Source organism: Microplitis demolitor, chromosome 7, assembly GCF_026212275.2.
Source record: "Microplitis demolitor isolate Queensland-Clemson2020A chromosome 7, iyMicDemo2.1a, whole genome shotgun sequence".
Lineage (NCBI taxonomy): Eukaryota > Metazoa > Arthropoda > Insecta > Hymenoptera > Braconidae > Microplitis > Microplitis demolitor.
Genome location: NC_068551.1, coordinates 19,655,513 through 19,679,892, shown reverse-complemented (window position 1 = coordinate 19,679,892; position 24,380 = coordinate 19,655,513). Strand labels below are relative to the sequence as shown.

General features: G+C 30.4%; 1 protein-coding gene across 1 annotated transcript in view; it reads right to left on the bottom strand.

The window, feature by feature from the left end:
- LOC103574691 (acetylcholine receptor subunit alpha-type acr-16) overlaps window positions 1-24,380 on the bottom strand; it is a 122,164-nt gene that overhangs the window by 23,567 nt on the left and 74,217 nt on the right. Inside the window, exons 6-8 of the mRNA XM_014442995.1 lie at window positions 18,363-18,438; window positions 16,594-16,788; window positions 706-792 (exon numbers count right to left, since the gene is read on the bottom strand). Of these exons, the coding sequence (XP_014298481.1) occupies window positions 706-792; window positions 16,594-16,788; window positions 18,363-18,438 (358 nt within the window). The remainder of the gene's footprint in view (window positions 1-705; window positions 793-16,593; window positions 16,789-18,362; window positions 18,439-24,380) is intronic.

The window sequence follows — 24,380 nt, the reverse complement described above, 5'->3', positions numbered from 1 at the left end:
GGAAGCTGGTCACAAAAATATATAAATTTCACGATCGCGAGTGTTACTTCAGCGAATTCAAAAAGAAAAACAAAGGATTGGTAATTTTTTTTCTTTGATAAATTTTTCTTTTCTTTCCAACTCTTTTCCTCGTGTACCCGCCTCGCAAACTTTAACATCCGCGCAGTGAACTATAAAGTTTGTTCATATCATATCCGCGTTTTCTTTTACTTCTTACACTCATACGCATATATATTTGTACATAAATATTTATTCATTTTTCTTAAACATTATTCCACCCGGCAAGTTTTCCTCCCACTGCACAAAATCTCTGTCACGACGTTCAGTTAAAAACGCACCCGTTAAATATAAATAAAAGTTATTTTTCTACATTATACTTAAAACAAAAAAAAATATATATATATATATATAAATATATTCTTCTCCTCTTTCACTGAAATCTCGAGTGTTTATTTTAAAAATTTAACTTCCATCTTTCACTCAGCATAATTTTAGATAAATAAAATTTAAAACAACCCTCGCTACTCGAGACTCCAGTCCTGAGAAAATATTCGATACTATCCTAAATTTTATTTACTGCATATTCGTTGTCACAGCAATGAAAAGTTATCACTCATTATTATTATTATTATTTTTTTTTTTTCAAATTTTTGACTATCATCATTATAAATTTATTGTTTTTGTTTTTTATAAAACTCTTTGTACCTAACAACGGTATCGCATCGGAGACCTGTGGCAGGGTCTCAGCAACAAGATTCAGGAACACCGTCAGCGATAGCAAAATCGTCACTCCTGAAACAATCGTTGCCCAACCATACTAATTTGTCATAAATATTTTTTCTTTATATTTTTAAAACCCAAAAAAATTATTTTTTATCACTTTTTATAAATCAAACGCTCACAGATTAAAAAAAAAAAATTACTATTCACTATTATTGTTATCTTTTACCTAAATTACAGTTACGATAAATTATTCAAACCCAAGGAATAAATAGTATTCGGTAATAAATATGTCTTAGTAGTGAGTAAATTTAATGACGTGAATATTCAAGTACTTGGGTAGGACTAGGTACGCTAGTGAATAATAATAATAATAGAACTGAGCAAGTTGGTATACAGAGAGAACTTTGGATAACGCAATCTTTAGTTAGTGGGTGGTGGTGAGAGCCTTGGATGTATGGCAAGTAAAGAGACGAACAAGAACAAGTGGAAAGAGGTAAGAGCGAAAAAGGAAGAAGACGAGAATAAGGATAGGGTGAGGAGGAAACACAACCAAGTTGTATAAGAGAGTTTGATGCGAAATGTTCGCATTGAGGCTCTGGAAATGGATCAAGAAAATGAGGCCCTCTACCACAACAATGCACTGAGGTATCGTCTCGGGAGACGTGATGAGGGAAACCTTGTGGCTAAAATTTATGCTGTGCTCTATCTATTAACTGATACGAATCTGAATGTCTAGGAGGATTATATTGTAGGCGGGATATACGTGATTATGAGCTACGGGAGCCCATCTGGGCAAACGCTTTGTTTGGATTTCGTGTCTCGTGAGCAAGATTAATAAATGTTTTGTTGATTGTATAATAATAACATGAATATCAATTGCTATAATTTTATGACATTATGGCTTGCTGATTAATTTAAAGTAGGGAGCAAACCCTTTAAAATAAAATTTGCGGAGGCAAAATCAACATAATGGAAAATTTTGAGTCTACTGTGAAAGTTTTATCATAATTTTTTAATCGAAATTTTACGCACACTTGACATCATTTTTTTTACAAAAAGTACGAGCGGTAAATTTTTTTTGAAAATTTATTTAATTTGATATTTAAAATTTTTTTGATGACTGGATTGGTTTGATATGAAATTTTGTTAGTGAAAAAAATTTTTTCAAGGTGACCGTTTTCCCACTTTTTCTGTAATCACTTGCATGTTATCATTGGTCAGTTTCTTTGATAATTGAAGACTTAAGAAAGGGTTAGAAGTTTATTTGTGAGTGTGATTGAATGTGGATAAAATTTTAAATATTCAATTAAAGGGTTTGGAAAAAAAGTAAATAGAAGGTAAATTGGATTTGATGAAAAAAAATAAACAAATAGAAAGTGTATGAGGTAGTGAATAATAATAAAAACTAGATAATTCAATGAGACATTTCTGGTTGGCTTTTTTACACGATACGATAAAAGTCTACTAGATTATCTGGAAGGAAAGAGCGTGCAGAGTGTTTGAGGAAAGTTGGTGCCGCGAGATGCAGACTCGCGCGGAATGAAAAACGGTAATCCCGTGCCCGAAACGTGAGAAGGAATTTAAAATAAGACTCGATGTTGATGCTACACTACCACCAAGTGTTGCCGCATTTCTGTCCTATTTTTCTTGCTCTCATATCCGAGTTCTTAATATTATTTATTATTCTTTCTCATGCTATTATTTTTTTCCATAAGTATGAATACTCATTGAAGATAATTTATCTTGCGGCTGGAATTTTATTTCTTTTAGAAAATTTTTATCCAGACATACTAATGGTCTGGGTAAATTTAAATTAATCATCCCGGGCCCAGCGGAATCGTTTTCTACACCGGAAGTGGAATTTATAAATTTCTGTGAGCGTTTGAGTCACTTACCTTTGGCGTAAAAAATTGTGTGAATTATTTTATCAGTTTTTTTTTTTTTTTTTTTTTTTTTAAATAAATTGAAAAAACGGGTAAGAAAACAATTCATAAAGTGTCAAACGATCGTAAGGTGTCCGTTGAATACATTTGTCTGACAAAATAAAAAATAAAGTAAAACCGAGTTTATTTCACGGCCAACTGATCTTCCAGGATCAGACATTTATCTTCCAGAACTTGGCAACAACACAGTTTTAAGTTATCTCACAATCTATGCTTATTCTTTGAATCAATAAATCTATTTAGTGAAAATATATGTATTTGAAATCGTAAACTCAATCGCATGTAAACTTTTGAAAGCGATTTGAATTATATATCTTCATATTTTATAAAACTTTATGTTTTTTTTTATAACTTTATATTTTTCGTATCATGGAGAAATACATTTTTAATTGAACTTTGTATTTTCGTATATCAATCAAATGCCAAAAATTGATTGAAATGTATACTTTTTTTTTAAACGAAAAACTACTGGCTCGATTTTTTTTTTGACCAAATGAATTTTTTTTTGACCAAATAAAAAAAAAATGATTAAAGTAATGGAGAAATAATTTGGCATTCCCGTGAATCGAGTATGAGTTTTTTCGTCGGTTCTGAGTAGTTTCACTTTATATTTTTATCTTATTTTTTTTTAATTTACAAGATTTTAGAGTCTACTATTGCTCTCATTCATTTTCATCAGCGGTCTTGACAGAATCGAAAAAAAATAAAAAGAGACGCGAAGAGAATGCAATCAATCTCAAATCCTTCAGTCGTTTTCATCCGACATTTTTATTTTATTTTATATATCGTCACTTTTATTTGTTCTTTTTCTTAATCTCAAGATTACGTTAGTATCCTTTTTAAGACGAAACTTTAGACGATTAAGTTTAGATTAACTATCGATTAATTCAACGTACACATTTTTTTTTTAGACACTGTACACTTTACAGTTATATAAGCAATTGATATTTTTTTAAGAGCAATCATTCGTGTCTTTCCCACCCTATAAGCTCATACTATTGCCTTTTTTTACTCCCGATCCTTTATACCCTTGTCGATCCTCGGGTCACGTTTTCCTCCCCCCGCCCCAGAGCCCGTTGAATTCCAACCGTGTCTGTTAATCGTGAACGCGATTCGTATCGAGCGCGTTTGTCCTCCTGTAAAGAGCTATTCGACAGATTAATTTATCATCGATCAACAAGATCCTTCACCTCTCCATCCTTTATATCATTCCATGCATTTTTTTTTATCGTCAATGTTCACCGAGCTGAGGCGCAATCAACAAAAAATTCAAATCACTATTTGTAGGGAGGGACAAAACGGGATAATGGATACATATATTTTTTATCATTATTATGCTAAATTTATCACTGTTTATATATATTTTAAAAAACATGACAAACTATCAATGAAAAATTTTTTTTTTAATTTCGTGCAAAAAGGGGCAGCTTAAAAAAATTAAATTTTTATATTTTTATCAAAATTTTTGAATCCTAAAATTGATAATTTTATTAAGTTCTGAAATTTAAATTTATGACGAATTTATCAAAATTTTTGGCATAAGATTTTTTCTACCTCTCGTTGATATATTTTATAATTAAACTAAACTATTATTTAAATAATTTATTTTTTTAAAATAAAAAACCATCAGAGTCCTATTTTTCTCTTTTTGCGCCGCAGCTCAGTTGAAGTAAAAATATAACATTGAGATAATCATCCGAGAGATTTACCTGTAAATGACAGTCTATCGACTGCAAAAGACATTTTATAATAAATAATATATATTATAAATATAAATATATGCATTAAAAAAAATATACTCAAGTACATATAAAAATAAAAATTATAATTAAAAAAAAAAAATATTAATTATTAGTTTAGTTTTGTTATTTTATTTTTAAAAATTTAAATTTCATTTTTAATTTGCTACTGTCGTACGATCGGGCGTTGAGTTTTTCCCACATTTTTATTTCAATAAAATGAAATAAAGTACATGTATAATTTTTTAAAAATAATAATTAATCAAGGCGATTGTGTGATAGTGCAATAAATCATTACAGACTATTGTGGACGAAATGTGTTCCACTTAATTTGCGGAGTTATGATGTGCATGATAATAATGTAAGGAAGATTAAATTCATATGCGATGTGTATGATCATAAACGCCGGGTTTACTGCGTCTTGTAATGGGTGTAGTGTATAAAACCCACAAGCTCCTTAATGTTAAATTAAACGTTACCCATCATACCACGCCGCGATATAACAACAAAACACCTCACTAAACTTTTATATAAACTTTCATGCTAGATAAAATGACATCGCGCGAATAAAATGTTAACTATTTTTATTTTTACTTAGACTCTCCCTCTCTCTTTCTCTACCTCTTTTTCTCAAGACCTAGACTGAATTTTTATCACTCACTCTCTTTCTCACACTCATGATACCATTGGCGGTAATGATATGACACTATTAGGTACCGAATTAAAAGGTTTTTTTAATCTTGCATAAGGAATTTTACGGCTACTTTAAGTGCTTTTTTAACCAAATTACAAACATTGTTACCAAATAGATCGAACCCATAAAATGCTATTTTTATATTACACCTTAAATTTAAATGGCTTTTTTTATATATTTACTTTTTCATTCATGGCTTTTTAAATTTATTTCTATCAACTCATCACTATAAATAACAAAAGGCCATAAATTATTTCTAACATTTATTATTTTTTTTTTTTTAAATAGCACTTTATGGTTAAATGAAAAGACGGGACAAAATGGACCCTTGTAATTTTTTATAGAGCATAACATCCGGCAAATTGGGCCAATTAAAATTTTTTTATTATCATTTTTTCTCAATTCAACTATTGATGTCCCATTTTACCCCACTTTTTTTTTTTTTTTGACTAAATGATCAATTGCGCCATTTTGTTATTACGGGGCCCATTTTGTGGATTCTTTTTCTGAAAATTTACACTGAGAAAAAAAATAACTTTTTTGGCGAAAGTATAATTGTTTAAGCAAATGGAGTACTATTTATTCTTATCAATAAATCATTTTCATTTTTAATTAAATAAAAATTAATTTCTTCGATTAAATTTACTCGCGAAAAAAATAAATTCTTTAAATCAGAAAATTAATGCGGGCACTTAATAATTAATTTACAAAAATATGTATACAAAGATTTGAATAAACGTCTAATTTATCAGCTCAAAAAAGTCATTAAATTTAAAAATAAATTTTTTTTTCAGTGTAAAAGTACGCTCGATAAAGAAGTTGCTACAAACGTTACTTGACTTTCCTCTTTAGCGATGACTTTTAAGCGTAGTAAAGATGCTCCTCTGGGTAAACGTCTTATCTATGTTAATACTAACGTCAACAGACACTCATACACTGACAGAGACGGTAATAAACTCACAGTACAGCAAAAAAGTGTATAATAAAGACTATTTTATTTCGGGCAACTAGTTTGTTGTTGGAACGGGAGAAAAGAGAAAAGGGTGTATACCTATTAGCGGAACAGCGTCCGACGTCGTCGGCATACTCTCGGCCACGAGGTTCAAGAAGACTGTCAGCGACAGTAGAATGGTCACTCCTGTGGATATCCAGAATAAAGAAGTAAAGTTCTGTATAGCTATTAACATCAGACAACTACTTTCTCTAGTATTTCTCTTTCTTTCTTTATTTTTTTTTTTATCATGTAAACTTTTTTTTTCCTGTTTTTTATTACGTTACTTTTCTAGAGTGTGTAACTCTTATCACTGTAACGCACAAACACGAAAACGAGTTTTCCGGGTCGCTAACTCTCTTGATATTTCCTCTTTACTTTTACTCTCTTATTTTATTATTCGTGTATTTTTTATTTTTAAACTTTTTCAACCTTTTTATTCTCACTCTTGTATTTTATTTCAGGCAAAAGATTTTTGTAACTTTTCAGACTACGGACGAAGGAAACTGGCGTCAGGAGAAGAGTCTTGGAAAGTTGTTGAGATCATCGAACCGAATGGAGTGAAAAGCGTTTGATGCTACTCTATGGAGATTCGACGAGATTTTTTGTCGATTTTTAAAACGTACACACACTACTCGCTATTTTCAAGCTGACACTCAAACCAGTTGAAAGCCATTCTTTGGATTTATTTATATTTACTAACTTTCAACGCCTGGACACTCTAATACCTTGGTGATGACGTACTGAATTATCACTGATTCACTTGTCGCCTTCAATGAAGCCCACGGCCATTTCTTAGCCCTCGCCGATTTTTACAATATTTATTTTTAGCCAAAAAAAATGATGTCTATTTTTTACTTTAGACTGCAACCAGATTTAAAAAAACGACTGTAAAAAAGAAGTGACTTTTGGAAAAGTAATTAAAAGTTAACATTGACGGAGATAAAGTAAATTAAAGTCTAACGAGAAAGAAGAAAATGTATCCGCAGACAGTTTGTTGACAGAAAACGAGCTTGAAATGAGTAGACGACGATTGTAAATAAAACCTCCCGACAAACTATTTAATCAACAACGACTACGGCTACAGCCACTTTAATAACTTATTCATTATAATAAAATACAACCCCATTTTAGAGCTAAACTATTTGAAACAATTAAACTTGCTGTTATAAATACGAAATTAGTAACAGTTGAACTGGATTCAATCGCTAGACCCTCTAAGTACTTATCACTACATCGGAAAAAAATCGACTCGAAAGTTATAGTACACTGTAAAAAATTCAGAGTCCGTGGTGTGGTGGGAAAATTTTCAACACCATCGGTGGGAAAGATACATGAGACAGTGTTCAATTTTTGGCTGTGTAAAAACACCAACGGTGTAATTGTTAATAGAATCATTAATTTATCTACTTCGAACCATAAAATATCTTGTAATGGTCGTATAAATATCAAGTAGTATATTTTACAGTGTAGGAAAAATTTATATATTTTCCACATGTCCTCACAGTATCATATTTTTTGGATGTCAAAAATTTTTTACAGTGTCAGTAGTAGAAAAAATAACCATCAATAAGAAATAATTACTACCCCTGTTGAAAAATTATTATTCTTCTTGAAAATTAAAATTTTCTGACTGTTATTTTCTAAACTTACTTATGAGCATTCCTTTACTGAAGGGAAAAGAATAATTACCAGATTTTTTTACCATTTGTTAGATTTGCTTACGTTTTTTCCTTGTCATCGAGAAAATGATAATTTTTAAAATTTAAACAGCAATAAGCCAAGACGTTGAAAAGTGAGAGGTACAGGTAGTTGGAAAATAGTTATATATATATATATATATATATATATATATGAGATATTTGTACAAGTCAGGCAAGTGAATGAAAAAGCCCTAGCGGGAGGAAAATGTTTTGTTTGACAGGAGATTAATGGGACAGACAACCCGTCATTGAATTAACTGAACTTGCGGGGCTATTGGAAGTTGTGAACATCAATAACTTTGTCCAGGTGCCTGGTCGAAATCAACAAGGATCCAATTAATTTTCGCAATTAGTTTCTGTCCGTTTTTCCACACTCTCTTTATTTTAAACTTCCACCCCCACTGGCTCTAGTCTTTTTACACTCATTACAATCTTCCTACTCTTAACTAAACCTTTCTCATTACATTATTTTATACATTATACTCTAAATTTATATATGACTTTATATACTGTATATATGTATATATCTATCTAAAGTCATTTCTCTCACGAATGGGTTTAATTAGCATTTAAATCGCAGTTTCATATGCAGTTATCTCTTTGTGAATCCCAAATTTTATCAACATACTGGGGCCCGATTACGCCCAACTTTCGAGGGAAATTTCGAAAATGTAAATTTTATTAATGACTCATCATACATGCTCGAGATGAAACGCTGAAGAAATTATCTCATTTAAATTTATGATTGATGATGGATGAGTGTACTTTGCATCGAGATAAATTATTTACCTTTTTTTCTTTTTTTTTTTTTTTAATTTCAATACTTCGCGGTTTATAATTGAAGATAAAGTACCCGATTGAAATATTGACGTGACCCAATTATTTAATTTTACTCCATATATTTTATCCGACATAAAAAGTTAAAGTTGAAAAGTTATTTTTATTGTGCGATAATTTTGAATAATTGTGGAATATTTAAAAAAAAAAAATAAATAAAAAGTAATTAATTAACTGTGAACTATAAGTAAAAAAATTTTCCAATCGCGTAATTGAGAAAGCGAAAAAAAGTTTTTTTTTTTTTTTTTTTTTTTTTTTTTTTTAACCGGAAAAGTGAAATTTTTATTTTTTAAATAAACAGGAAAGGCAGAAAGGAAATAGTAATATAATAGGGATAATGTCGTTTTATATAGATATATATGAGATGGTAATAAATGGGATAGTACTCTGTATATTATGAGTGTTCTCGTATAAGTAAAAAGTGGCTTTCATATTGAAATTCCATTGGTCGGTTTTATAGCGGACATTCGATCGAAATGATCATTTCGCATTCAATATCTCCCGTGGAATCTTTTTTACTTTTTTACAGCCTTCATATGCCACAATACGTTTTTTTTTTTTATTAACCTACAGTTTTTATATCTGCACTGGGAGTTTTTTAAAAAGTTCGATACTCGTGCGAATAATTTTAAGCCATCAAAGAAATACGAAAAAACAATCCATTAAATATTATATATATTTACGAACTAATATCGTTAATTCCACTTGGTTACTTTATTTTCATTCGATTAATCGAGGGAATAAAATATTAAATTTAATGTCTCACTATAAACTGTAATTTCCTCTTAGTAAGTTTATGATGACAAGTTGTAGCCTAAACTTTTCAACTCCATTTCGCTAATGCTTTGCACAATCTCAGTAATCGACAAGTTTAAACCTCTGCTATTTTGTTGCAGATGTCGTCTTGGTGAAACGCAAAACCACTTAGTAATTGGATGTTACCGGTTTATATATTTAATATACTCTTTACACTCATATATATCTATAAATATTTGAATGTATTTCGAGAGATCTGATTTTGACATCTTTTATTGACATTAGTCAAATTGACGAGCGAAAGTCTTATTGTATTTTAAACATATATCAAATATATAGAGCTGAGGTAATAGTAATTAATTTTGTATCAGTTTTGAACCAGTTTTAATTTTTGAAAAATTACAGATTTAGATAAAATTTTTGAAAAATAGTAAATTATTAAAATTCGAATGATTTCAATTTTGAAAAAATTTTTTGAAACCCATTAGAAGTTCAAATTTTATAAAAAATTTTCAAAATTTAATTTGGAAACAGAAATTAGAATAATCGTAAATTATCAAAATTTTTATGATTTAAATTTTAAAAAAATTCGATGCTAAATTTGTCTTCTCTCTGTACTGATATTTAAATTCTCCAGCCCGACAAAGAACTAATTAAGCCAGATTATAATATTGTGCGATGATTATCCAGTATTATAATAATATAATTATTTTGAACAATATGTCACAAAGCGTGAAATTATTTTATTTGTGCAAGTAATTAAATATATCGTACATGTATGATAAAGTAATATAATGAATAGGCAATGAGGTAATACGTAACGAGGCTCGTTCTGCATCATGCATCTGAATAGTAATCAAGAATTCATCTCACGTGTAATTATTATTTTGTGTAAATAATTTCAAACTATTATTTAATTATCTGAACACACTGTTGAATTTTATAAAGTTTTTAATCGAAAATCCATAATCGCCACTACCATTAACAGTTTTACTATCATCAGTTTACTGGGTACTAGAGTAAAGAAGCCGCAAAAAAATTATTGACGATATTATTTCTGGTTATTCAGCTAAAATTTATAATTTATTTCACAGCTGAATGGTTTTACAATTATTGAAAATTTCTAGTGTAAATTTATCTTTAGGGTTTTCTTAGATAGATAATTATAATTTGCGAAAAAATGCGGAGGGGGTAAAGTATAATTTCTTAGTAATTATCGAGATCTTAATATGGAATAAAAATTAATGAAAATCGTGAGCGAAGTAGAGAACTTTACTAGAGAATTTTACTGGTTTTCTGTCGCTTTTCAAAAATTAAATCGAACATTTTCTATAATTATCTACTGTTTTTTAGTAATTTAAAAACCGATAGTACAACCAAATAAATGTTTTTTTTTTCAAACAAAAATTGAGTTTTTAAAAAAATATCAGATATTTGTTCGCAACTAAATTTAATGGACGTAAAAGTAGTAAAAGTTTGAGATACTATACAAATTTATTTTTATATATTTGCATGAAAATATGTTTATTTTTTTCTATTGTTATTTGCGAAAGTAAAATATGGAAATTATATTCATAGTAAAACATAATCCCGTATGTGCACAAAAGAAAGTAAATGTATAATAAAATTTAAAAAATTAAATAGAAACTTTTTAGAAGTTAAACTAAAAAAAAAAAAAAAAAATTAATATATATTTTTTTTTGAATTTTTTTTTTGCTAAGCCGATAAAAATTCAGCGCAGCAACAGAGACAATAGAGCTGAGGCGCACCGGAGAATACGTTTGTTTGCTTTTCTCAAAGAGTCGGCTGTTAATTAAGTGACTTATGTTTAAGCTTAAGGCCGCTGTTGAGTTTGGATGAATAGGAAAATGTTGCGGTAAGAGAAAGCTTGTTGTTGTTGTTGCTGGTTGTACCAAGTGTATGAGTTTATCCGTGAAAATTACAATCCCCCCAATGAACATTTAAGCTACCCTAAATAACGATTTGGGCACTGCGAGAATAGTCGTTAACACTCCCAAGCTGCCCTGGGCGGAATAGACGGGGAAGCAGCCAAAGAGTGTTACATGTTCTACGAAAATGGGTGCAGAGAGAGAAAGCTTATTCAAGGCGTACCGATCTAATTGCCTTTGTGCCCAATTACGAAACACACGTCTACGGCTACTTGCCGATGTATTAAATTCATTCTCCAATTGCTTGGTAGTTCCCTGCACTCAACTAGAGGCTCCAATAATGACACTCTTGTTGGTAAAACTCATTATGCTGTTTTTTTTTTGCGACTACACAATCGAATACTGAATTTACCGAAACGGAATTTCCTTCCTAATTCAATTTTGGTAAGGAGATCCTGAGATCGAGAACGAGGAATTTACTGATTTATAATTAACCCATACGGAAAAATTTGAAAAACGGTTGACCTTGCGAGAACTCTAAAACCCAGCTGTTTTCGGAGGGATCTGAGTCTAGATTTTCTATACAATTTCTTAGATGGCGATTTTGATCAAAATTAAGGCGTCCGATAGATGCTTGGTCTCGAGGGTATCAGAGAGACGTCAATAGGTCGAAAACTCGATTTTTGAAAATCGTACTGAAATCAATAACTTTCCTTTTTTTTTTTAAATTTTAAGTTTTCATACCGGGAAGTTGAAAATACATTAGAAAAAATATAATTCCGAGAGAAAATATTTCGGTAACCTGAGGAAAAATTTTTTTGATGATTTTTTAAAATTTTAGTTACAGATTAATTTTCATGAGTAAAATTAAAATTTTATTTACGTGGAACTGTGAAAATATTGGACATAAAATTTGAAAATAAATTATTTTTACAAACTTCTGAAAGTTCCCTTCTGTTATTATAATTTTTTTAGTTGATTACAACAGTGAGTTTTAAAATTCAAATGACTTAATTCAAAAAGTACGGAATATAATTAACATACTAAATAAATAAAGTAAAACAAAGATTCTAGCGTACGCAGAAATATTCTGTTTAACTACAAGTGCCAGTGATAGTATAAGTGGGAGTTGTAGAAGAATAAATGAACGTAAGAATAAATGAATAATAAATAGATTCCCGGTGAAGAGAGTATCTCATCGCAAATAAATGTCTTGTTGGAATTCACGAGTTGTTAAAATGGATTTACTCTAGATGTTAGCCTGCAGGTATTTACATGTGGGCGCGATTAACATTGTAGCTCTCGATGAAGTTCGTTGATACCGAGAAACTAATACCGGCGGCATCAGCACTAACCATAAAACTACCCCCAGTACTCGATGCGCTGGCAATAGTTTAAGTACAACAGAAAATACCAGAGTAATAGTTCCTGGTATTAATAGTTGCAGATAGTAATAGTGATATTACTATTACTATTACTATTGCCATTACTCTCAACTAGTTTTAGTGTCTATAGATTTTATACATCAAACACATAAGTCCTCAGAGAGCCTTTTAGTTACTGGGCGCATTATTTTATGAACCCGCAATCCGAGTTGAGGTTCATTCCCTAATGCGGCCTGACGAACGACCGGATTATTGTACATTTTTAACTCACTACTTTTTATCTACTATAATAACTTTTTTTTTCTTCTTCTTTTGACTACTGCTGTACTTCAATATCCAAATGGAGCGCATTGATAAATTGAATTCACACAATGCACATAAAAATATACAGAAAAAACTACTGTATGACTGAACAAATGAGATATGGCAAAAAAATCTGGTAATGTCTTTTTTCTTTTCTGTTAAAAATTATTCGGAACCTGGGTAAAAATTGTTTTCAAAAAATCATAGAAGTAAACTTCATAATTTGGGATAATTCTTAACTTTGACTATCATTTTTGGAACTTGAAAAAAAATTAAGATCTGATCTTGTTGTTGAACGGTTGTAGAAAAACTCAAAAAAAGTTGATGATTAATTTTAAAGTTTTTTTGTTTTTTGTTTTTTCTAAAAATAATCAATTCAAAGATCAGAACTGTAGCCATAAGTAAAATCTTATCAAGATTCTTCCCCTTGAATTAAAAGGGACAAACAATTTTTGCAGTAAAAAAAAATTTACTATAAGTTGCTAAAATAATATATGTTGATGTAAAAATTTATATGCATGTTAATGCAATAATAAAAATTTAATAAGTAATTAGTGGTTTGAATTGTAATTTTTAGCGATTGTTAAATTATAATCAACTGAAATTGATGTTTTACAGGCGAAAGTAAAATTTGTGAATACTGGTCTTCATTTTTTCATAGTAATAAATAATTACAAAGGGCATTTTTGATCATAATTTCTTATTAATTGACTACAGGCATGATTATAAACTTTTCAGCCCCATTTTTCCGGCTATCGAATGATAATAAAATAAAATCCATTAATTCGCGAAAATATGATTATGATTTCATTGAATTAGTCTTCGGATTTTTTGAGCGGGTGAATATATTCTACTATATGACTGAACAAACGAGATATGGCAAAAAAATCTGGTAATGTCTTTTTTCTCTTCCGTTAAAAATTATTCGTAATCTGGGTAAAAATTGTTTTCAAAATCTCATAGAAGTAAACTTCATAATTTGGGATAATTCTTAACTTTGACTATCATTTTTGGAACTTGGAAAAAAATTAAGATCTGATCTAGTTCTTGAACGGTTCTAAAAAAACTCAAAAAAAGTTAATATATAAATAACAAGTATTCAAAAACTATAAACTGATGTTTAATTTAAATGAAATTTAAAAAATCAGTTACTGTGTGAATCTAGTGAGTTTTATATATTTTTATGGTATATGAAATTGATTAGTCAGATAACCGGAATATTAAGCGATTTAGCAGTGATACCGCGTAGGGTGTACAAGCTTTTTAGTGCCGCGGATGGAGATTCATCGAAATAGGCCATCTGCCACCAACACATTTTGCGGGCAAACCAATCGACCACAGTATACCGGCATCAATAAATCACTCGATGAACAATCATTCTTATTTATATAAAATCTACTCGTGTACCAGTTTGTTACACTTGGTTTATTTTAGTTTGCCTTCTGCTGATAAATAATTAATTAATTAATTAACATTATTTGTTGTCATCATTCATTACAGTGATTAATTAATTAATTAATCAGAGTATTCTGTTACGTTTCATTTAATTTTGTTTTATTAAATTAAATAAACCCAATAATTTGAATTTGAAAAATTATCCTGCATCGACAGAGGTCTCGTCAAAAAATATACACTTGGAATTTGAAAGAAACTTAGCGAATTAAAAATAAACTGAGGAGAATAAGAAAAAATTAAGTGTAGTATAAATATGAATATCTTGAGGTTTTCATTTAATCTCAAGGATAAAATTATCCGTAACGACATTAACAAACACTCTAAATACGTTTTATTAAAATGAAAATCTTCGTAAGTATGCATTAAGATTCAAATTTTAGATCATAGAAATATTTTTAAATTCTCCACTTCATTTTTACATTTCATACGACAATTTAATCACTATTCACTTTTATAGTCGGTAGAATTATTTTAAAAAATGATTTTTGGAAAACGAGATGCGGAACCCATAAAATTAATCAACAACTGACTGTCCATTTGACCAAAATTGAAGAATCACTTGTGAGATTTCTTCAATACCTTTTACTGAGATCTCATTTTTTAAAAGCAGAGAGCGAAGGAAAGTACAACGAGATATATATTAAAGGACTAAAGTTTTAAAAATATAAGATAAGAGAATAAAAGGTATATTCTTATGATTCAAAGAGGTTCTTATAAATTGCAACTGACTATCCTTAATTTTTTTTTTTCATACCCTCTTTTCTTGACTTGAACCTTTTTCATCCAATTATATTTCGAGCACGTTGATTTTATCAAAAGGATAATCGTCAGGGGTTCCTATTTCAAATAAATATATTCTGGGTACAAAAAAGGAAAAAAAAAAATTTTTCTTAGGTTTTATAAATCGTATAGATACGCGATAGTAATTCTCTAGAGATATTGTTTCCCAAATGTATACATCTGATCATACAGCACACACAGAACCGAACTCGAATGATTTCTTTCTATCTTTTTACTTAAAAATAAAATAAAATAAATAAATAAAAACCCCATAGGATATATCTTGACTCGCGGGTATACCTTGAAAACGCAAAATGCAAAGAGGTAAATAATGTATATAGTTTCCCTCCGGACGGAAACATTTCAGCACCTTTGCATTTTCCTTTCAACAGGTCTCGGGATTTTACGACCTGTACTTTTTTACTACATCCTAACGTTCCTGTATACATTTATTTAAATTTATAGATTTCAGGGTATCGGAAATCCATCATCCTTATTATTTCACTGACACGTGATGAGCCTCAGTCTTTACATGATCCATTTATATACACATCTGTATTTGCATGTAGGAAATCAGAAATCAGTGCATGCATGGCTGAGTTTCATAAATCAACTACTGTTACTTTAATGTATGCTCGAGCTTTATTTCTCTCGTTACTCGGTTCGTATAATCAACAGATTTTATATATATTCCCTCAACTTTCTTGTCATTTATTGCAGTCTCACTGAATTTATCTGATCGACGTCGTAGAAAAAAGTCTTTATAATTGCGTTTGTAGTCTAAGTGGGCGCCCTTTCGAACGAACATACTACTTCTGTTATTATTTATTAATTAGTTTATTTATTATTTTATTTATTTATTTATTTTTAATAATATATTAATAAATAAATGCATGTAAATAAAATAAAATCAACAGACGGATTAAGATCGTGCCAAGGATTTTTTTTGGTTTGCGGAGGGTCGCGGGGTTTTATGAGTGAGTTGTGTCGCTGATTTTAAAAATAATCAAAGATGGGGCAAAATGGGAGATCATTTATATTGAAAACTGTAAAGAGGCAAAATTAACATTCTGTCAAAAATTTTTTTTATACATTTTGTTCAAGATTTTTTTTTGTCTTATAATTGGGTAAAATTGACATCTAAGATTTATTCAACTGAAAAAGTCGATATAGTAAAAAAAAAAAAAAACACTAGAATTTTTTTTTCAAGGGGACTCGCCTCCCCATTCTCTGATAATAAAATAGAAGTTAAAAAAACGAGACAACTCACTCAAACAAAAAAAAAAAGTCGTTGATGTAGATCTGTATAGATAAAAAAAAGTTATAAAGAGAGTGCCCATTTGAGCAAGAGATAGCAGGCGAAAGAAGCGTGCAGAGTGGCATAAATAACATTACCTAGGGTGAGTTTTTCGCCAGAGTCTGGTGGCAGGGTGAAGCCAAGTAGTGCCATACTGGATATAAGTACACATGGTACGATGAGATTGAAGAAGTAATAGAGTGTCCGCCTGCGGATATGTATCGTGAATGTGATGTCGACGTATGGCTCCGGGCAGCATTGGTATCTTATTGTGTTTTTCTTGCCAGGCATTCCTGAAAATCAAAGTTTGTCGTGCGCTGGAGCATTATTCTTTTTTCACAAACTCTTTTATTTATTTATTCTTTATTTTCTAGCTTTCGCATTGATGCTCAGGCTCTTCCGGGGCTTGCCGATGCACCGAATAAACTTAACAAATAGTATTATATTTTTATTTATATTTAAAAGCTTTTATTCGCGAGGTAAGTTTTCAGTTTTAACTTTTTATAACGTCCCTGGATAAAAACGAGCACTGAAACAAAAGATACTGCAGGCTCTTCGGATTATGTGAAATCAAAAATGAGATATAGAGTAATACCTACATAATATATATATATATATATATATATATATATATATATATATATATATATATATATATATAAATATAAAATGATTTATTTCTTATCATGAAATTTACCGGGACCGCAAGACGAGAAAAAGAGAGTAAACGTCAACGATTCATTGAGATTTAGTACTTTTTCGAGATATATCGAACGCATCTCACTGTTAAATCTTAAGTTTAAGGCAAGCCCCTATCTTTCCTCGAGCACCTTACGCTTGATACCGGTTCTCAAGTGTAAGCTACTGCCCGTATTTCACGAGGGAATAGAGAAACTCACGAATTCGGTTTAAAGAGATAGACTCAAAAAATCCCGTTAACTTCCTCGGAGGGAATAAGAAAATCTGTTGAAGATTTTCGGTAATTGTGTTGCGGAAAATGCGGGCGCTAATAAGTCTTGTCATACCTATGGCCTCATATTATATTTAATATGAGATTTCATAATGGCGTCCATAAAAAAAGTATTATTTTTACTACTTGGAAAAAATTTAAACGTGACGTCGTAAAAAATATAGTCTTTTTATAATCTCATAACAAACGCATTGCGGCCGTTATTCGTATGACAAAATAGTTTTACTGATTATTTTTTTTTATATTCCATCAAATTTTTACGGATAAAAAAATCGTTAAAAAATTAATTGGGTGTTTAATTTTTATCAGAGGACTCGACTAATTTTTTTTCAAATTTTAAATGAACCAAAAAAATTATGTATTTTGACACTCGATATTTTTCGAAAAAATCTTAATTAATTTACTATTTTTTTTTATTTATTGAATTTATATGCCAAAGCTTAAAGCCAGATGGCAAAAATATAAAATTATATAGATTGTAACATAGAGTACTATAAAGTGAAAATTTAATTTGATATTAATGAGATTTGAAAAGCTATAGTAGGGACTATCAATTTCTAGATTTGAGAAAAATTCAAATGCTTTCTTTTTAAAACTTTTCAAGAGAATGGGTGTTTATTACATCTGATGGTAGCTCCTGCCATAACCGAATCGCAGACACAACAAACGAGTGCTCAAAAGTTGTAGTACTAAAATTTGTTATTTTAAAGGCAGACCGTCTGATGTCAGCATTGAGTAAAATTTAAATTTAGGAAAATTCTAAACAATGCCTTGTTTTTATAAAAATTAGGCATTGATTTAAATTCGGGGATGATAAAAATACGCGCGTATAATTACGCACCTGACGAGTACGTGGCTCGTCGTAAAAGCCGCGAACTCGGGTGCTATCAGACTCACCGATGAGGTCCCACTCTCCGTTTGTGATGAAATCGGACAAGTCACCTCCCTCCTCGGAGTTGAGTATGAGATCGAGCTACCAATTTCAAAGTTCGATTAAGAGAAAAGACGTTACTTCATGCCGTAAAACATAAATATTTATACAAACAATTATCACAATCATGCTTTTTTAATTTATGTCAAAAACATGAGAGCGAACTTTGTAATTATTTAATTCCTCGAAAAGTCTATTGTTCAATTTCGCGAAAATAAAACTTTAATTTTCTCCTAATTATTTCAGTCTTAATTTATTTTTTTCTTCATTAACTTTTTACAAGGCACCTTTTTCAGCATCAAACCGTTTCAATGTTCTAATTAAAACATCAAAATAAACATAATTAAAATAAAAAAAAAAACTTTCTCGTTTATTATAAAATATAAACAGGTTTTTAAAAATTTTAATTAGCAGTAAACTATAAATGTATAATACATTTAAATTTATCATTATCAACATTCTCATTAACAAGTTTTTTTAAAATCCGATGGTAATTAATTCTGACGGGATTTTCATTGCTATGAAAATAAAATAAAATATAAAACAAGTAATCAATTATTCAGCTTCGAAGATTTGTATACAGTGAGCAGCGACAAATTTAATTATACATACTATTTTGTAAGTTTTGAATAATTGCTCACTCTCAGGTTCTTGAATATTTTTAGCTAACTAATTGAAGCATCTCGAAATGTAAAACTAACAAACGAACGTACGAGTGACACAAGTTTGTACTGAAGAGCACCCAGAGAAAGAGATAAATAATTATTAAGGGTTGCTGACTTTATCACGGACCCATACAGTTTTTAGTATTTTTTATACTTTTTATTTATACTGCTGGTGTTTCATCTTGATATTAAATCAGCAATTTTATTAACGAGGAAAATGGCCACTCGAATATTTTTAGTAGAAAAAAAATTTTTTTTTTGTAATTCAAGTAATTTTTAAACAAATAACTTAAATATAAAATTTAAAAAAAATGTCATTTTTACCAGAAAATTTCGAGTGCCCATTTTACCCTATTTTTATCTCGACTTGTAAGTAAATATTTTGCGACACAAAAAATCTTTATTCTCAAAATATAATTTAATTCTGTTCTTAGGTCATATATGTATATATAGTTTGCATATAATAACATAAATACATTATTCACCTCTTTATTGTCAGTCAATCACTGGCGGTACAGTCTGACAAGTATAATTTAATTATTTCCATCTCTTTCTCTGCTGGTAAATTTAAAAATTAATAATTTCGATCGGTCATGTCACAAGCAGACAAAGCCAATAAAATAACAGTTTATATTATAGAGCAAAATAAGCTCTACTGTTATTTTATGAATAATAAATTTTATTAAAATATGCTAATTATACAATAATATTCATTTTCATCAGCACTTCGAGACACTAGTTTGATTTATTATAATGACATGCAGGTCTGACCATCGATGGCTCCTCGTACTGTCATTAATTCTGCTCGAGCCATCAATGAGTTTCGCTATAACTATCACATAATTTTCAAAATAAATAACAAAAAAAAAAATTCAAATTTATTCGTGCTGAAGATCATGCCAAGGAATTAAATGAGAGATTTAAGTGGTAAGGATTTAATGAGGAAAAATGAAATGTATAAATATGTGACAGATGGTGGTCGACAGTGGTCCCTGATTAGCTCCAGCGATAATCAACCATCGAAAATTAACAACTTTATCTTTTTATTTTAAAATATCAATGTGGTGTCATGAAGCGCATGAACCAGTGGAAAACGTGTGCATTACTCGCCAGCAATTGCAGACGATACCAGTGAGTTCTATGGTTAACACATGTGCAATCAACCTTTCAATTAATCGCGCGGTTTATCTCGAAAATCTAGTATCACCAATCGTAGTGACGAACAATAGAATCGCTTTACACCGGCGATTCAAATGGTTCAGATTCAAAGTATCAGATCTGATACCACTTTTTTATGGTCGCTCATCATGAAAAAAAAAAAAAAAAAAAATTCTCTAGTGCCCAATTATTTTATGAAGTAAATTTAAAAAAAAATGGAATTAATTTCAGTTAGAAAATAGGAAAAAAATAAAAATTTATTTGCATATTAATGAAAATTTAATTTGAGATTAAAATGAAAAATTTAAAAAATTCTGATGTTAGGATAAATGTATTTTTAGATCGATTTACTCCATTAGAAGTGTAGTAATAGTAACTCATTTTCGGATTTCGGAGCCTGGTTTTTAAATTTCTATATAAAAACAATGCAATATAAAATAAAATGCAGTTAAATTTTAAATTGAACATGAGGATTCGAGGTGTGTACGTTTGAATTTTCAACGATTTTACGACTCTATTCAGGAAGCGTTAAATTTTCTAGTTCAATGACGTACTAATGCCTGGCTAATTCCACCAACATTCACTTGGGTAGCAAACACATCGCAGTGCAGTTTCCACGAAGTTAATCTGCAATATGCGCTCATCATATTAATGTACAAGATTGTATATCTAGTCCCGACTAAGTCGCAAGAGGATAACTATTCGGGTGTATGACTAGTGTCGAGCTATTTCACTCGACTGTAAAGTTAAACCAGCCGTCTAATTGCCCAAGTTTTAGCTAATTATCGTCTGTAATCACGACTATCGGTCAACTGTTTTACACGTTTTCCACAATATCAATTCTGCTCTTCAATTAATACCGACCGGGATTAATATTAATCAGATATTTTATTATTACTCTCATAAAACTGATGAAAAATACATTCAATGTTTGATTTCGCTAAAGTAAATCAAGATTATGTCTTTGTTAAAATATCAACTCGTGTTCAAAGTCGAGCGGAGTAAATGTGCGTCTTCGTGCTTCAATGCTCAATGTGTGTTTTAATAATATAAATAAATATCGCACAGTATTTAATAAATTAAAGGGATAGAAAACGCCCAAAGAGGAAGCACGAAGCCTGCCCATTTAACCCATCGACGCGACACATTTTAAAGTCGATAAATAATAACAATATATCAAGTAACATACATAATTAATTAACAAAATTTATTAATTAAATTAATGATATTAATTTAAAAAATAAAATAACAGTAAAAGCTGTGAAGCTTAATAGTAACAGTAATAGCTAGTGATGGAGGAGTAAGTGGTAATTGGTATTGAGTTTTTTTTTTATTTTTAATTAGGGGTGTATATTATTGTTCGGTACGTGGTCTTACATGAATGCCCATGCTCATTCACACCGCGCCCTGTATTATATTTTCAACGGTGCGTTGAGGGGCACGCAAGTAAGAGCGCATCCGAATGCATCTGCCTTGCACACGCCTGATTAATTTTTTTTTTTTTTATTTATCACATTGTTCAAAAAATTTTTTTAATCTGTCATACCTTTCCCAATGCACGTTTGTTTATCATATCTCATTATTTTTTAAAACACTTGCGGAAAAAGTTTAAGCTATGGAGCATAGAAGTAATTGAGTGGGTGGCTTTGTAAAAATAATCAAGGCTACAGTAAATATATAGCTTTCGTATAAATTAGAACGACCCCTGAGGCTGCTGCAGAAAATTTACTGTCGTGCGAGATCACGCGAGTGTGGGTGACGAACCGCGGATGGACGCGCTGTCGAGAAAGCCCTAAGTAACGCGGCTGGATTTGAGAAAGGGCTTGAGGTCACGCAACAGGTGCAAGACTGCGGAATTTTCTGTCCTTGTACTTAAGTGTAAGACAGCGATGTTTTGAAAATTTTTTTTTATCAATAATAATCGCGACGAAAATACAAAGTCGAGGAAATTTTCCATTAGTAAATTTAAAGTTTAAAATTATTATTTTAATAGTAATAATTATTTTTACTCACTTAATTTTTCGTCATTTTGGAAATTCTTCCTCCGGTAACGTAAATGTCAGTTTAATGCCCGCGAAATTATTTGGCATTTAAATTCTGTGGTTTGAGGGGTTTTAAATTTTAAAGCTTTAAATGAAATATTGAAACATAAACTTGTTACATATATATACATACATTTATATTTATGTATATAAAAATAGATAGATAGGTAAGGAGTTGTATCGAAGCGCGAAATTGAAAATTTTTGTCACGATAAAATGCAAAAAAAAAAAAAACGTGTTTATTCGAGAAGTGAAATGGATATATTTATTGGAAAATTTAAAAAGTTGATGGCGGCAGAAAAAAATTTCCAGTGAAGATTATGCTGTAGTTGAAGTTCGGTTTATGACGATACTGAACGTGTGATATTTCACGAAGCTGATAATGTTCTCTCTTTGCCATCACTGTCCTCGAGAGTATAGGGTGCAGCTGCGGTTCACCTCTGCTTCTCAATTTAATAAAAATTACCCGGGTTTAATATTTTATAAACTTTTTTTTCCTACTGCATATTATTTATGTCGGCTATCTCACATGTACGTAAAATGTAAATGTGAAGTTTTTTATTTTTTTTCCATTTTCACGTATTTATTTTAACGAACGTTATATTTTTTTACTTTAGTCCGCAAACACAAAGTCGTCATAGAAGTAGTGAATAATAAAAAATATTTATGAAAGTAAACATGAGCTTAATATCGGGAGCGCAGCAGCTATAAAACTCGAGCTACTCAACCGTCTGTTTTACAAATAAATATAAAATACAGAATGGAAAAAAAAAAAATAAATAAATATTGCTAAGTTCACTGTATGCTTGACTGCTTCATATATTTATAGTTGATAATCCTTGAGGCTGTAAAAAATAATGCTCCAATAGATTCGATTCATCGTCAATGATACCCGGTATCGTTTACGGAAAGAGCCACTGGGTTGTTTTATATTTTATTATTTTTTAAAAATTACTAAGCAAAAAAAAAATAAAAAAAAAAATTATACTTTTATTTTAATGCTTGTGCATAAAAAATAAAAAAATATTTTCGTGCTTCGTCGAAGGTATCGAGAGATTTCGAGTGTGTGCAAGGCAAATACGAACTTAGCCTAAGCTTTTTGCACGACGAGTACTCACTCCCGATTTCCCATTGCCAAGCTCGGTTTATATTCATCGAAAAATGTTATGGTGATCTTACTCATGACGACAAAAAGTTTATCGACGGTTAACAATTGACATGTTGTATTCAATTAATCAGCAATTTTTTAAAATTTGATGTTAATTCGGTCAATTGCTGTTTGATGATTAATTTAATACGTATGTGATAAATGAGAGTGGGGACTCGTCTATCTGCTGGCATGGAAGCGTCGTTCAACAATGGACTCCACGGTAGGTATTTTTTTTTGGAAGCTCATTAAATGAATTTTATTTTAATTAAAATAAAAATAAATTTTTTAAAATTAATAAATATATTTAAATGAAGGTATGTTTGAAATATTTAAATAGGCTGGTAGATATTTAGTCGTAGGCGGTCTTTGGAAATAACAAATTCACGAGAGATTTTACCAAATGACGAATGACCGGAAGGATCGATTGCTCGATAGAGAACCAAGATTTCAAATTCACGATTTTCGTTTGATTCCACAAGTATCGTGTGTTCGGTTGATATATTATTGTATAGTATAAAGGTATAGATATATATGTGGGAGTATGCATATCCATTGAGAACGGGTTTAGTGAATAAATCCGGGCGATATACCTGACACTCGTGGACGGACGGAAATCCTATCGGTCGTCGATCCTTACACAGGACTCGGGACTCGGAACTCGGACTGATTTATCACTCGTTTGTGTGATTGTTAGGGACAATGAACTTGTGTTGATTTTAAATTCATGAGGTTCGATAGTTCACAGACTTCCTCGAGCCATTAATCGAACGTTAATTTTACGATCTGGATTCAACGTTAAATCTATTATTTAATTTCCTCGCCGAGGTTCATTAATTTTTAAAAATGCTTAATCCCACTGAGAATCTCCGGTATCTGAGGGTAATAGAGTCTGTAATCTCGAGTTAATTCCCTCACTTCTTGTCTTCAGAGACATTGTTCTATTATTTATGCCCAGTAAATCTCAATTAT